The sequence below is a fragment of the Rhinatrema bivittatum genome, chromosome 6 (genome assembly GCF_901001135.1).
Source record: "Rhinatrema bivittatum chromosome 6, aRhiBiv1.1, whole genome shotgun sequence".
In the NCBI taxonomy this organism is placed as follows: Eukaryota; Metazoa; Chordata; class Amphibia; order Gymnophiona; family Rhinatrematidae; genus Rhinatrema; species Rhinatrema bivittatum.
In genome coordinates, this window is record NC_042620.1 from 41667939 (window position 1) to 41683405 (window position 15467).

At 41.2% G+C, this 15467-nt stretch overlaps 1 protein-coding gene across 2 annotated transcripts in view; it reads left to right on the top strand.

Moving 5' to 3' along the window:
- CCDC93 (coiled-coil domain containing 93) overlaps positions 1-11748 on the top strand; it is a 371692-nt gene extending 359944 nt beyond the window's left edge. For both annotated transcript variants that reach the window (XM_029605342.1, XM_029605343.1), the window contains one exon: positions 9903-11748. In XM_029605342.1, the coding sequence (XP_029461202.1) occupies positions 9903-9956 (54 nt within the window). In that variant the 3' untranslated portion in view covers positions 9957-11748. The remainder of the gene's footprint in view (positions 1-9902) is intronic.
- Positions 11749-15467: the final 3719 nt, after the last annotated feature.

Genomic DNA, 15467 nt, shown 5'->3' on the forward strand with positions numbered 1-15467 from the left:
ATGCTTTTCTCACAGGACAAGCAAGATGGTAGTCCTCACATATGGGTGACATCATCAGGATGGAGCCCAATCACGGAACACTTCTGTCAAAGTTTCCAGTACTTTGACTGGCACCTACTGGGCATGCCCAGCAATGCACTGACCCTGCATCCAGCAGGGGTCCCCCTTCAGTCTTCTTTTTTCCGTGCAGCAGTAGCCACGCAGGTTAAGGAGCTCTCTTGAGATTCCTGACAGGAATTTTCCTCACGGAACTTCTTTCAAAAAATTCTACCCCATAGGGGTCCCCCTATCGATATCCATACTCCACGGTCGAAAGGTAAGATTTTACCCTTGTTGCGGTCAATTCCCTTCGAGTTATCCCTTCGGGGCCTACTGGCCATCGACCGCACCGCGGCTAAATTTTTGTCAGAGCCATGGCGTCGAGTTTTCATCGGTGCTCCGACTGTACGCGAACAATGTCCATCACTGACCCACATGGGGTCTTTTATGTGTTTGGGGTCCGACCACGATGTCCTAACTTGCACCAAATGTGCCCAAATGATACTGAAGGGCCGTAAGGCTCGTTTAGAGAAAATGGACTTTCTTTCAGTTAAAAACCCCGACTCTATCGATAGCTTAGACATCGTCCGAGCTGATGCCATCGACTTCTCGCCAGCACCGGGACACCGCTGCTGTTCGACCGGCGTCGATGATTCCAAAGGTGTCGATTGCCTCCTCAAGAAAAGGACCGAGGAGAACATCATGAAAAGCGTCGACACTGGCATCGGATGGCTCAGTCCGTCAATCCAGGCAAGTCCTCGGCATCGATGTCGACAGAGCCACCGACAAAGAAGCCCCATCCAGAAAAGGCCCCATCCTCTTCTGTGACAGGGTCACCGAGGCGTTCCCCACCTTCAGTGTTGCAGGGATCCGCGATTCCACCTTCACTGGTGGACCCTCTGGCTACGCCAGTGCTGCCTCCTACTTCGGTGCCGGGGTTCCATGCCCCAGGCTTCCGCAACGAATTGGATCGGATGATCCAAGAGGCCATCGGTAAAGCACTTCAGGGTTTCCAACCTCCATCGACGCCGGTACCGATCCCCGAGCTGGTCACTGATCCGATTCCCGTAGTGCTCGCACCATTACGGGTAGACTGGATGCGTTGATCGGTGCCCTGCCTCCGATGGAACCGAGAGCACTGGTGGGTCCAGTGCCTTCTACACAGATTCCATTATCGGATGATGAGGAAACACCGATATCCATTCCACCGTCTCGGATCTTACCACCAACTCGTACATAGATGTCACTGGTCCCTTCAGTGCCTCCATCGATGCTGTCGGTGCCACCTCTGATGCCGTCGATGCCTAAGCCTGGTCCTTCAGGATTAGCAACATTTCTCCCTGCTGGAGACCCACTAGATGCTGGAGATCAGCCCTATAATCCTTGGACCGATGATTCGTCCCAGGATACAGATGATCTACCTTCGGAGCCCTCTCCCCCAGATGAAAGACGACACTCTCCACCAGAAGATCTGTCTTTTATTAATTTCATCAAGGAAATGTCAGAAACCATTCCCTTTCAGCTTCAGACGGAAGAGGACTCTAGGCACAAGATGCTGGAAGTACTCCAATTTCTAGATGCTCCTAAGAAAATCATGTCTATATCTATCCATGAAATCCTGCTTGATCTCCTGAAGAGAAACTGGGAACACCCATGTTCGGTCCCACCTGTCAACCGCAAGACAGATGCCACCTATCTGGTGCAGTCAAATGTCACAGTTCTCCTGGATTCCAAATGTCACAGTTGGATCATCACTCTGTGGTTGTTGAATCAGCCCAGAAGAAGGCACGAAGTTCAAAACATCATTCCTCCATTCCTCCAGGGAAGGAACAAAAATCCCTGGATGCTTTTGGCAGGCGTGTCTTCCATGGCTCAATGCTCATATCTCACATTGCCTCTTACCAGTTATACATTGCCCAGTATAACAGAGACCTTTATAAAAGGATCCAGGACTTCTCTGATTCTTTACCAGAGCAACTCCAGACTCAACTTCATACTCTGGCCCAGAAAGGTCTAGATGCTGGAAAGCACGAGGTCCGCACTGCATATGATATCTTTGACACTGCCTCTAGAGTGTCTGCAGCGGGAATTAGTGCAAGAAGATGGGCCTGGCTTAAATCCTTGGACTTAAGACCAGAAGTCCAAGACAGGTTAGCAGATCTACCCTGTGTGGGCGATAATCTCTTTGGGGAAAAGATTTGAGAGACTGTGGCACAGTTGAAGGACCACCACGAAACGCTGTGCCAGCTTTCTTCTGTGCTGTCTGAGTTCCCTTCCTCCCCTAAGAGAACTTTCAGACTTGACTCTAAGCGGCTGACCTACAAACCAAAAAAACTTTATCCTCCGGCTTCTAGAGGATGCGCTTCCAGACCTTACCAAAAAAGTCAATCCAGGCAGACTCAGCCTCAAAAGTCTCAGCCAGCTTCTCAGCGTGGACCAGCGTCAGGGTTTTGTCTCCTTCCTAGAGAGTGTAAGCCAACCTCATCTTCCATCCATACTGGTCAGCGGTCGGCTCTTCCACTTCAACAACGCTTGGCATACAGTCACCACAGACCAGTGGGTACTTGCAGTAGTCACTCAGGGTTGCCACCTAAATTTTCTGACTGTTCCAGCGGACTCTCCACCTCGGCTGATGTGGGGGACGTCCAACCACTCTCCCTTGCTCGAACAGGAGGTCTCATCCCTCTTCAAATCCCGAGCAAATAGAACCAGTGCCCCTCTCCCAGCAAGGGCAGGAGTTTTATTCCCAGTATTTTCTAATACCAAAAAGGTCAGGTGGCATACGCCCGATACTGGACCTCCTCGCACTAAACACATTTTTGCACAGAGAAAAATTCAAAATGGTAACCCTGGGCTCTCTACTCCCTCTTCTACAAAGAGGAGATTGGCTATGTCTCTAGATCTCCAAGATGCTTACACATACATCTCAATTACTCCATCTCATCGCAAGTACCTGCGATTCCTGGTCGGCCCTAGTCATTTCCAGTAACGTGTACTACCATTCGGCCTGGCATCCGCTCCACGAGTATTCACCAAGTGCCTGGTGGTGGTCGCAGCCTTCCTCAGGAATCAGGGTGTGCATGTCTACCCTTATCTCGACAATTGGTTGATAAGGGCTCTGACTCAGCAGGGCACATTAACCTCCCTGCATCTCACTATCAGCACCCTGATCTCCTTAGAGTTTTTAATCAACTGTCCCAAATCCAAGATAGTTCCATCCCAAACCCTATCCTTTATAGGGGCCGACCTAAACACTATACAGGCGAAAGCCTTCCTCCCCCAGGATCGCGCTTTCACCATAACATCTCTGGCGCATCAACTACAGACTCGAGTATCTTCAACTGCTCGTCACTTCCTCATACTGTTGGGTTACTTGGCGTCCTCGGTGCATGTCACTCCGATGGCTCGCCTAGCCATGAGAGTAATGCAGTGGACCTTAAAATGCCAGTGGATTCAAGCTTGTCAGCCAATGTCCAGCATTATCCAGGTTATCAAACAGCTCCGACTGTCACTAGCCTAGTGGAGGCACGTTCCAATCTCATTCAAGGCCTTCCATTTCAGGCTCCAGATCCTCAAATTATCTTAACAGGCGCATCCAACCACGGGTGGGGTGCACATGTAGGCGACCTGCAGACTCAGGGAACCTGGTCTCCAGAGGAAGCCAAATACCAGATGCATTTCCTGGAGCTATGGGCGATCAGGTATGCCCTCAAGGCCTTTCAGGATTGCCTATCAAACAGAGCCATCCTGATTCAAACAGACAATCAGGTTGCGATGTGGTACATCAACAAACAAGGGGGAACGGGCTCCTACCTCCTGTGTCAGGAAGCTGCACAGATATGGGCATGGGCCCTTTCCCGCTCGATGTGCCTCATAGCAGCCTACTTGCCGGGAGTGGACAATGTGTTGGCGGACAAGCTTAGTCGTACTTTCGATCCACACGAGTGGTCTCTCAACCCCACGGTAGCGGACACGATATTCCAACGTTGGGGTTACCCTCGAATAGATTTCTTTGCGTCGGTCCACAACCACAAAGTAGATAACTTCTGCTCTCTCATTCGCAGTCACCACTCTCAACCAAGAGATGCCTTTGCCCTCTCCTGGGCCAGCGGTCTCCTTTATGTGTACCCTCCACTTCCTCTCATTTCAAAGACTCTCGTGAAGCTCCGGCAAGACAAGGGATTAATGATTCTGATAGCTCCCCCACTGGCCACGCCAGGTGTGGTTTCCAATCCTCCAGGACACTGGCACATTCCTCTGGGGAAGGATCCGCTTCTGATAACTCAGAACAACGGATGCCTGCGCCACCCCAACCTCCAGGCTCTGTCTCTGATGGCCTGGATGTTGAAAGGTTAATACTCCAACCTCTTAACCTTTCAGAGTCTGTATCCTGAGTCCTGGTGGCTTCACGAAAGCCTTCGACAATAGGTCTTATCTCTCTAAATGGAAGAGGTTTACGGTCTAGTGCACTTCCATGTCCATAGACCCCCTTCACTTGTTCCACTGTGAGGTTCCTGGACTATCTCTGGCACCTGTCAGAGTTAGATCTAAAAACTTCCTCTATCAGGGTGCAAGTCCTGCTATTTGGAACGCTCTTCCACATGACCTCAGACAAGACCCCTGCCACCAGTCATTTAAGAAAAAATTGAAAACTTGGCTTTTCGGCCAAGCATTTCCCTGATTAATCACAAGACACTGTCAGCTTGCAATTATTCGCCGCATCACTCTACTTGTATAACTTTTTGTATAACTTGCAATCACGCTCTGCATTGTTCTAATTTGTATAATTCCACCCCACTCCCCCCTTTTTTGAAACTCCACCCCCTAAGCTCCTATTTCTTCCCTCCCCAATAAACACACCTTTCTGCCTAGATCAACTGTTTCCTCCCCCATTCCATCCCTATTTTCCTCCCTTCCTTAGCTTCCCTTCACCCAGATCATTTTTTGTTCGATTCATCCACATTTAAGTTAACTTTTTTCAAGATTTCGTCATCAGCCTATTGCAAGGCAGCTGTATCATTAGGAATATCCTCTAATACCTTTATTTATTGTTTATATGTTTTTCTCTTTGTTATCTGTTATTTAAGAGTTTCTTCGTTATATGTAATGCTACTTAGCAAGTTACTTTGTTATCTGTAAACCGATTTGATTTACATACAATGTAAGAAGACCGGTATATAAAAAACCAAAAATAAATTTAAAAAATAAATAAATAAATGTTAGTGCAGTGTCTGCGTACCATAAGGGTATAGGAGATGTCTCCATTTCAACACAACCCTTAGTATCACGTTTCATGAGAGGCTTGCTCCATTTAAAACCTCCACTGCGCCCTCCTGCCCCTGCTTGGGACCTTAATGTGGTTTTGGGATGGCTCATGAAACCTCCGTTTGAGCCTCTCCACTCCTGTGATTTCCGCTATCTCACCTGGAAGGTAGTTTTTCTTCTTGCGATCACGTCCACTTAGAGAGTTAGTGAAATACAGGCATTAGCTATTTTATTTATTTATTTATTTAACATTTTTCTATACCGAACTTCATGACAAGCTTCATATCAGGCCGGTTTACATCAAACTTGGGGGTTAACTTAACAAAAAACCATATAACGAGAAGGCCGAGGCGCAGATACAAATAACAGGGGGAATGAACTTGGAGGCTAGAGTAGCCAGGAAATAAAGGACAGAATAAACTGGAGAATGAACATGAATGGATATACAATTACTGGGTTGGACATTTAGTCTATTGGGTTAAATGAAAGCACTGTTGCGATGTTATGTTTGAGGGAAGGCTTGGACAAAAAGCCAAGTCTTGAGTTTTTTCCGGAAGGTGGTCAGGCAGGGTTCCAGTCTTATCTACCCGCCTTACACTAAAATTCTGCATGACAGGGTAGTGCTCCGCACTCACCCTAAATTTTTGCCGAAGGTAGTGTCGGAATTTCATGTTAACCAATCTATTATCCTACCTACCTTTTTCCCAGGCTCCATTCAAACCCAGGAGAACAGGCTCTGCATTTCTTGGACTGCAAACGTGCTCTAGCTTTCTATCTGGACCGCACGTCGGCCCCCAGAAAATCCACTCAATTGTTTGATTCTTTTGATACAGAAAAAAGAAGTGCTCAATGTTTTTCCATCAACTTTTGATACCATCAAATTGGGAAATCCTGTGGGAAAGCAGACCCTCTCTTCCTGGTTGGCGGAATGCATTTCTTTTTGCTACCAGCAAGCAGGCATTCCACTACAAGATCGTGTAAAAGCACACTCTGTCAGGGCCATGGCAACATCAGTAGCATTCCTCCGTTCGGTGCCGCTTGTTGATATTTGTAAGGCTGCTACCTGGAGTTCTCTCCATACTTTCACAGCCCATTATTGCTTAGATAAGGCTGGCACACAGGATTCCATCTTTGGCCAATCTGTTCTACGCAACTTGTTTTCAGTTTAACTTCCCATAACCAAATTTTCACCCCTGTTGTTGTGCCTGTTGCACGTCTTTGGGTGCATTTGGTGCTTTGCTCGGGCATCCTCAGCTCGGTACTCACATATGTGAGGACTACCATATTGCTTGTCTTGTGAGAAAGCAGAGTGGCTTACCTGCAGCAGGTGTTCTCACAGGACAGCAGGATGTTAGTCCTCATGAAACCCGCCCGCCACCCCGTGGACTTGGGTTCGTTTATGTTTTCTTATTTTATTTTTCTCACGTACTTTTTACTATAAGACAAGACTGAAGGGGGACCCCTGCTGGATGCAGGGTCAGTGCATTGCTGGGCATGCCCAGTAGGTGCCAGTCAAAATTCTAGAAACTTTGACAAAAGTGTTCCGTGATTGGGCTCCATCCTGATGATGATGTCACAGTATAACAAATTACTTGGTTAATTTGTTCTACTGTATCATGTCACTATAAGGCTCGCCCTTTGACTACCTGTTCTATGTAAACCGGTGTGATATTTCGAATTGAATATCGGTATAGAAAAATAAATAAATAATGTGAGGAGTAACATCTTGCTGTCCTGTGAGAACACCTGTTACAGGTAAGCAACTCTGCTATCCATAAATCTGAGGCATGTTTTGTTTCTCCCAGGAAAAGGGAAGGGGGGGGGGGTGCAATGGGATTGGGAGGGATTGGCGCTGGGCGTCTAGGACCCACAAGTCCAGCTAGACACAGTTTTGATGATGTGATTTTTATGAATACCTGGAATCCAGCAGGAATTTCCTTATGGAAGTTTTGTGAAGAACAGTGAGAAGGACTAAAGGCAGCAGACCTTGGAAATGATAGAGCTCTGGGACTGTACATCACTGAAATGAAAAGGACAAAATCTGTAGTCCAATCACATCCTCCTCCTGGCATTTTGTTTTCCAAGATTAGAGGAGCTGGCTGTTAAGTGACATTTGACCTTTGTGATATATGAGTATCGATGTCTTTGCTTTGGTGGAGGAGGAAAAGGAGGACTAAGTTACGTTTGTTGATTTCAGAGTAGGTGGAAAGTATTAGACTACGTGACTTTTCCTCCACTGGGATGGTTTCCCAGTGAAATAATAAAGGGGGACACATAACTTTGTCATCTAAAATCCATGAAAGTGCTACCCATCTTTCATTGATTTAGCCTTCTAACCATTTCTTTCAGTTTTCAAAATACTGTGTTTTGCCTATCGATCACAGCCTAGCAGCCTATATATTGAATGCAAAACTTGCACTGTGCTCAAGATGTTTTCTGGGTTTAGACATTATAAAAAGTTATTTGACTTGTTTTGAGGTACAGCAAAAATCTATTTCCATACATTTGTTACATAAAGTTACACACTGAAGTGTTTTTTTTTCCTTCAGTGAATACTTATTTTAAGACATGCCCATATTTTATGAGCTGTATTCTATACCCTATACTCCTTTAACTATTTCTAACAGGTCAATACTGTATTGGATTTTTTTCCTTGTGGTGCATGCAAGTCATTTGCATATCCTTTTGTTCTAGCATAGTCACTACTCCGCTGAGTGATCAAATATAGTTGCCATGACAATAGCCATACAAGTCAGAGAGAAATTTCTGAGACAAATGTAATCCTTCATCTTTGTGTCTATTAGTTTAGCTTTGATCTTGGATTTTTACTAAACTCCTTGTCATGGGCGAAACTAATGTGAAACATTTCAAATGTTACTAGGTCCATTAGGGGACTTGTTTTTAATCCGTAAATGTTCCCACTTCTCACCTAATGAGAGAGTCTATTTCAGGCATTCGAGCATCAAAGTATGATACAGATATGTTTATCCAACTTTTAATACATTTATTTTCTTTTCTTCTATTTTGATAATTTAGTAATCTGAGTATTTTGTATGGTTATAGGGGAAAACACATATTGTGTTAAAGTATCTAACATATATAATTGGCATTTTGGGTATGATGCTCTTGTAGATGTACATTTATCAGTAGATCTATATTTTCATGTTGAAGAATAAAATGACAAAAATATAATATGTATAAAAAACACATTTTCTATGGATGATAGGTTAATTTTTGATAAGCATATATTGTTTTTGGCATGTTTTCTTCAAATAAAACTTTACCTGATGTCTAATGCAAATCATAGTTAAAATGGAGAAAAATATTACAGAGTGTAATATTCTAATACTGCTTAGTTATACCAGCAGTGCCAGACCAAAAGAAAAACCACCTCACCTGCAGTTTGGTGAAGGATAAATTATCCATAACTATTTCTGGCTGCAGAATCCTTTTTTTTAAACTGCTGTTTAAATTACAAAGTCCATGACATAAAATCAGTAATAGCATTAAAAAATATATTTAGATGATGTAGATGTCTAATAGTATCCCCTTGACCTCTGTGCATTATAAAATATATGGTATTAGTCTTGCTTACAAATAAAAATGCTTAAGTGGTCATTTGTGCCCTCTAATACCTTAATAATAGCTCCAAACTATTTGTTGTATTTCAGTTTGTGGGCAGACATGTTTCTTTGTTAGCCTTAAAATTTAATCACAGTTTGACTTATATGAATAATGCTTAATGAGTCTTATCTGTTTTCATGATTTTAGAATTCTCATAGTGTGTTGTAGTAGGAATCCTTTCAAGATGATGGTTCCAGTTTGACAGATTTGACTTTCCCTCTGGTTAATAAGTGATAGTAAATTAAATTTTTTGATTTAGAAAACCAGATTAAGAAAAAAAAACCCTTGTTTTTAATTTGATTCTTGAGCCCCCCCTGGAGATAAATGTGACTTGACTTAAAGAAGGATGGGTGCAGAAAACCCAAGCACACTGAGCAAAATGTTGGCACACCAAGATATAAATAGGGACCTTCATTTTCAGTTTTTATTTTATTTTTCCTGGGGATTTATCCATTGCTTATTATAACAAACAAAAATGGGCGAAAGTCAGTATAAACAAATGTTCCCTAGTTGTAAAGGAACCAATTTTTATGCTGTAATGCAGTGTTTCGACCTTCACCAGGGCACAGTTATAAGAAAATGCAGTGAATAAACACCTTAATTGAAACCATTTCTTTTTCCTGTGCCACCTCAACGCCATCCCACAGTGTGTGTACATAACCAGTGTCTTAGTAAATAAAAAAGAGTAGGTGGCAGTGATGAAAAAGAGAGAAAAATGAGGCATATTCGGTAAGTGGTTTACCTAGAGGGTCTTTGGCCACAGAGAGAATTTAACTTCTTAACCAGGAATTCTCTTGAATCTGAGCCCATTGCTCTAACTACTCACTCACTCCTTCTACATTTAATCTCTGCTGTTCACACGCGTACAGTGTACATCGTCAAAGCATGTGAAAAGTGAGATTGGAAGGTCATGCTCGCCAGTGTTGGCAGCCACAGCAACTTTTAAAGAAGCATGTGTCTGGTTTCATCCACAGGAGTGCCGTAGGAATGAAATGCTGTTGTCAAAGCTGAAAGCCAATGCTTCCTGAAGAACATCTCCACCCAGTGAGGCACAGTAACTTAATTCTGCTAAAATCAATTACCTGCCAGTGACAGTATTTTCTGTGCTGTCAGCATGTTTGAATAGCCATCATTAGCAATTTTGTTGTATAATCCTTATACTGTGTTGCATTATGTCCTATGTCTGCAGTATTAAGTTGATTTTGCATAGTACTGTATTGAAGAAATTTAAGAAAAAATATCTATCTAAAATGTCCTGTAAAAATACCATTAGATTGATGTTTTTCTTCCTTTTTAGTTATATCATCAAGTAAAAGACCTGGAGTTATGTGTGCTTATTAGAAAATCAAAACTACAGCACAACAAAGGGGATAGTATGACATTTTAATATACATTAACTTACTCTGTACAGATGTGAACAATGAAAATGAGCACTTTTCTCCTTTCTTAACAGAAAAGTTTCCTTCCAGTTTATAGCTACAGTATAGACTGAATATCCATCATAAGGAATCCAGTGAAGTTAACATCTGTCTGCTGATTTGAATCCTTACCACTGCAAAGACTTCCTTTTCACTAGACATTTCCCTTGAATTCCGTTTTTCAGTGTTATGCATTTAGACACTAGAAATATATCTGCAAATGTTCTCTACAAACTTTCCCTGATTATGCCTGTACGCTAGTAATGATGCAAAGTATGGGACGGTGAAATTACTGACGCCCATCTTGTTTGGCTGCTGTATTTTCTCCGCCTTTTGCTCGGCATGAACTCTGACTACCACATGAGGTGACAGAGACTGATATGTGCAGGGGCAGGAATCCATTTGGCATCCAGTGGAACACAGAAGAGAGTTCCTGCTGCTTCCCTGGGGACCACATGGCTTCCTGTAATTGCTGGGAAAGGACTCCCTCCACTGCTTAGTAAATGGCCTAGGACAAGAGAATAACAAATGTGACAATAGTGAATGTGTTCGGTAAAATGACACCCTCCTAGCAGTGTTGCTTGCATCAATCACCACTGGTGGTGGATGCACTATTTTCAGATGTGAAATGGAGGACACAAGGGATGGAACCTAACATAATGCCTGTTGTCATTTTATGTTAGTCTTTTTGATATCCTATTAGTGTCACTTCCTTCCGTACTGTCTCATTAAACATTCATTTAATGCATTTGGAAAAATGATATTCAGTACTGCCTGAATTGCTATGTGTATGCGTAACACTGGCTATCTCAAGCTCTTTTAGAAGAGCACTAGGAAATAATGAACTGTCATCAGCTATGTTGCTGTCCAATATATCACCAATATAAACAGCATCTGTTTTGTACTTTATTATCATGCTTTTAGGAAACACATATATCAAACAAATTCTACAGCATGTAAACACCCGATAACCATTTTCTTTTTCTGGACCTTGCATAGACTGAAAGTTTACAATTGAGTCATGCTTCTGAGTTTAAGCTTATTGAGGAAATTATTCAGCAAGATTTATCAAACCAAGTTAAGTACCGTTAGATGTCCCTAGTTGAAAATTGTCCCCTCCCCCTCACCATAGGTAAAAGTGCATATGGACTTTCATGGTGTACTTGTGCATCTTGTAGGCAGCTTTCAAAGGGAAAATGTAAAACTGCCCACATACTTTGCAGCAACACACACTGATGAAAAGTGCCCTCATAATGTCCAGTGAATATCTTGACAACTTGCAACCTTGTGTTACATTCCAGATGGCTGCATGTAAGGGAAAAAAGTTGGCATTTCGTTATTAAACTGTGTGCATTTATTTTGGCAAATTAACCTAAAATAAAAGATGTCTAGATCATAGTGATTTGAATCTCCTTTGTCTTGAAATGATATGTTTGTTCTCAATAAGTCTTAAGATTTTGTTTTGATCCAGGATGAGTAAGAAGAGTTGTCTACTTGGATGGATGTCTTTAGTATTCTTACTTAAAGGCAATAATTGCATTCGGTATCTTTCTTCCTAATGTATTGCAGTCTGGCTACGTGAATTACCCCGTTCTTCATTGTTATTTTCAGTGAATTATTGAATATTAATCCAAATAGACAAATGTCAAGGACTCAAAACATGCAGACATAGTAGGCTTTAGAGGGGATACAATTTACATTATCCTTTTAAATGAGATTGTTCTCTTGTTCATTTCCTAGATCTTTTAAGTGTTAGGCGATTCACAAATTTTAATAAATGTAAATAGAAGTTTTCTGTCCCAAAGTACCAGAAATATTTCTAAGTTAGAAAATTCTATTCAGAATTTTGTTAAAATGCACAATCGCTGAGTGTCATTGGTCGCTCTAGGAATATTGCTTGAATCAATAGGATGCGCCAGACCAACAATGAAGTACAGACAGAATTATTTTCAGTTAAAAAAAAAAAAGCAATAAATACATTCAATAATACTTAAAGATTATTTATAGCAACAGCATAGTCAGAATCTATTGTTAAATTGTCAGATCTGCTGTAAGTAACTCATATGATTTTTGTTGTGATAGCTATGTCATAGAACTTTGTAAGATAAAAGGCATCATCATAAAGTCCCTTCCCAAAAGAGCTTACAGACAAATTTGGAGAGCAAAGAGATTAACTGATTTTCTGTATTGCATTAAGTGGTATAGGTAAGATTGGAGCCTCTATCTCTCAGTTCTGATGAAAAGCTCAATCCCTTCAACACTAGTCATATTCCTACGCTACATATGAACTGCACAGAAATGTTTTGGACAAGAAAACTCCTCCTTATGGTAAATACTAGATTAGTTACTCTAGAATCATTTTCTACCTTGCATGGACAGGATCCATATTATAGTGGCCATACAATGTGTTTCTGCCATCATCTTTCTATGTAATAGTTCTGTAATTTAATTTTTTAGTTCATCAGAGCTCTGGGGTATAAACCATGTGGTCCAAAGCAATTTGCTTGTCTTTAATCTGCCCCATTACATCATCCAGGTTCACCATGATTTGTTTCAGTTCTTCTGAATTATTGCCAGTAAATACTGTTTCTGGCACAGTTATCTCCCGAGCATCCTCTTTAGTAAACACCAAAGCAAAGAATGTATTTAGTTTTTGGCCTTGTCTTTCCTAAATGTCCCTTTAACTCCTTGATTATCTAACAGTCCAATTGACTCCTGCTGCGGATATATTTTTAAAGGGTTTTATTATGAGTTTTTGCCTCTGTGGCCAGCTTCTATTCAAATTCTCTTTTTGCATGCCTTATCAATGTTCTACATTAACTTGCCAGGGCTTATGCTTTTTCCTATTGTTTCCAGTTGGATTCTTTTTCCAATTTTTGAAAGAAGTTCTTTTGGCCAAAATAGTCTTTCACCTCACCTTTTAGGCATGGCAGCAATCATTTGGCCTTGCTTCTACCTTTTCTCCTATATGGAATACTTCAGGTTTGAGCTTCCAAGATGGTATTTTTAAACAATGATATAAATAGAGGGAAAACCTACCACAATCAATGTGTAATACAAAAAGAAAAGAGTAGCTTTAAACTGTTTATATATTATCGTGGCTCAATCTTTTTATGCCTTCCAGTTTATTATGGAGATATAACAATTGCCAAACGCACCAGTGTTTATCAAAATAATCAAACCATCAATTATATTTTTTAAAAAAAATTATATAATAAAGGGCATGAAATGGACAAGTCAAATGTGTCTTTCAAAACCTTTGACTTATCATGCCTATGAAAAGTTAATTTTTTAGTTTTTCTCCACAGTCCCCTGACGCAGCTCCAGCCGAAACATCGATGATTACCTGTAAGCAGAACACATTGTTGTCTGGATTTCATTCAAGGAGTATACAGAAGGCAATGCAAATAAATTGGGCCAGAAACATGAAGATTATATGTTAAGTACAGACAGCACACTTGCTTTTTTTTGTACAGTTGTTTGAAAGTTTTTACAGAAATCCTGAGCACCTGGAAAAACTAAAAAAATGAGTTTTCATGGGCATATGATGGTCAGAACAGTAAGTCAAAGGTTTTGAAAGACGCATTTGACTTGTCCATTTCATGCCCTTTATTATATACAGACATTTCTTTTTTTATATAATTGATGGTTTGAGTATTTTGAAAAGACACTGGTGCATTTGGCAATTGTTATATGTGCAGCCTTTGCACATTCAGTGTTGACTGGACCTCAGGCAGCCTCCCACCCTGTTTGGGAGTAGATTTGGAACATCCCACTGGTCCTGAGTCCATCTGTCTACATGCTAGGAAATGGAGAAATTACTTACCTTATAATTTTGTTTTCCTTAGTGTAGACAGATGGACTCAGCTTCCTGCCCTCGGCTGCCGCATGAGTGTGTCAATAGTCCTCCTGTGGGGCTCTGGGTCCCAGGAGTTACTGGTAAGTGTCCATCCAATCCCTGGCTTGGAGTACCTAGAATCTTACGTGAGTTCAGTGTTTTTTGTTGATTGAGTACAGTTATGGTTGCCTCCTTTTAATCAAGTTTTTTGCTAATTGCTTTTGAAGAGAGTAGTGGCAGGGTGGGGGTCACTGCAGGAGTATATATACTGTGACATCAACTTGCTTCGTCTCCATCTGGTGGCAGGAGAGCATAAACCCAGTGGTCCTGAGACCAACTGTCTACACTAAGGAAATTATCAGGTAAGTAATCTCTCCATTTTCTTTTTGTTATTTTTAAAAAAATGGCCATGCCTGATGTAAACTCTTTACCTTTGTAGCCATTACTGGCATCGCAGCCTCTCTCCTTTCCTGGATGCACAAAAAGTTTATTTTTTTTTTTTTTAATTTATATTCTGCCTTTCAGCCACTTCAAAGTGGATTATATTTAGATACTGTAGATCCCTATCCCAGAGAGCTCACACTCTTAAGTTTATACCTGAGGCAATGGAGGGTAAAGTGGCTTACCCAAGGCCACTCCTAATAATAGATTTTGTGACCTTGCATTTATTAGCTGAGGCATATTCCATCAGCATTGTATATGGATTCTTGAGTATACTTTTAGGTTTCTTTTTGTGGTAGATACTTAATGTGGTAATACTGCACGTCTGAAAATCCCATGTTGTGAATTTAATATTTTCCACATATTTCTGAATGGAAAGTTAAATGTACGCTGTAGTGTCAATACAATCAACATTTGCTCAGTCTGAAACTTGATCTGATATGTAACAATCCTTCCTTCTGCTGAAAGGCATTACTTTCTGCTTTGATCCTTTAAAAAAAAAAAATCATTATCAGGACTGACGTAATAAAAAATGTTTGAGAAGAACAATCTTAGTATCCCACTATTATTTTTGATATCTTCATGAAGGAAGATAAAATTTACAGATTAAATAACAATGTCTTACACACTGATCCAACCACTGAAATCATAAAATGATTAATTACATTGAACTTTCAGTAGGAAATTACATTTCTATAAATACCATTAAAAAAAAAAGGATTTATTTTCATTTCGTTTTTTGATAGTGAGCAAAGCTTATGTGCATTGGAGTAATGCCAACCATTCCCATTTTACCAGCCCGGGCTGTCCTTTTAATGGTTAAAAATGAAGTTTGTCACACT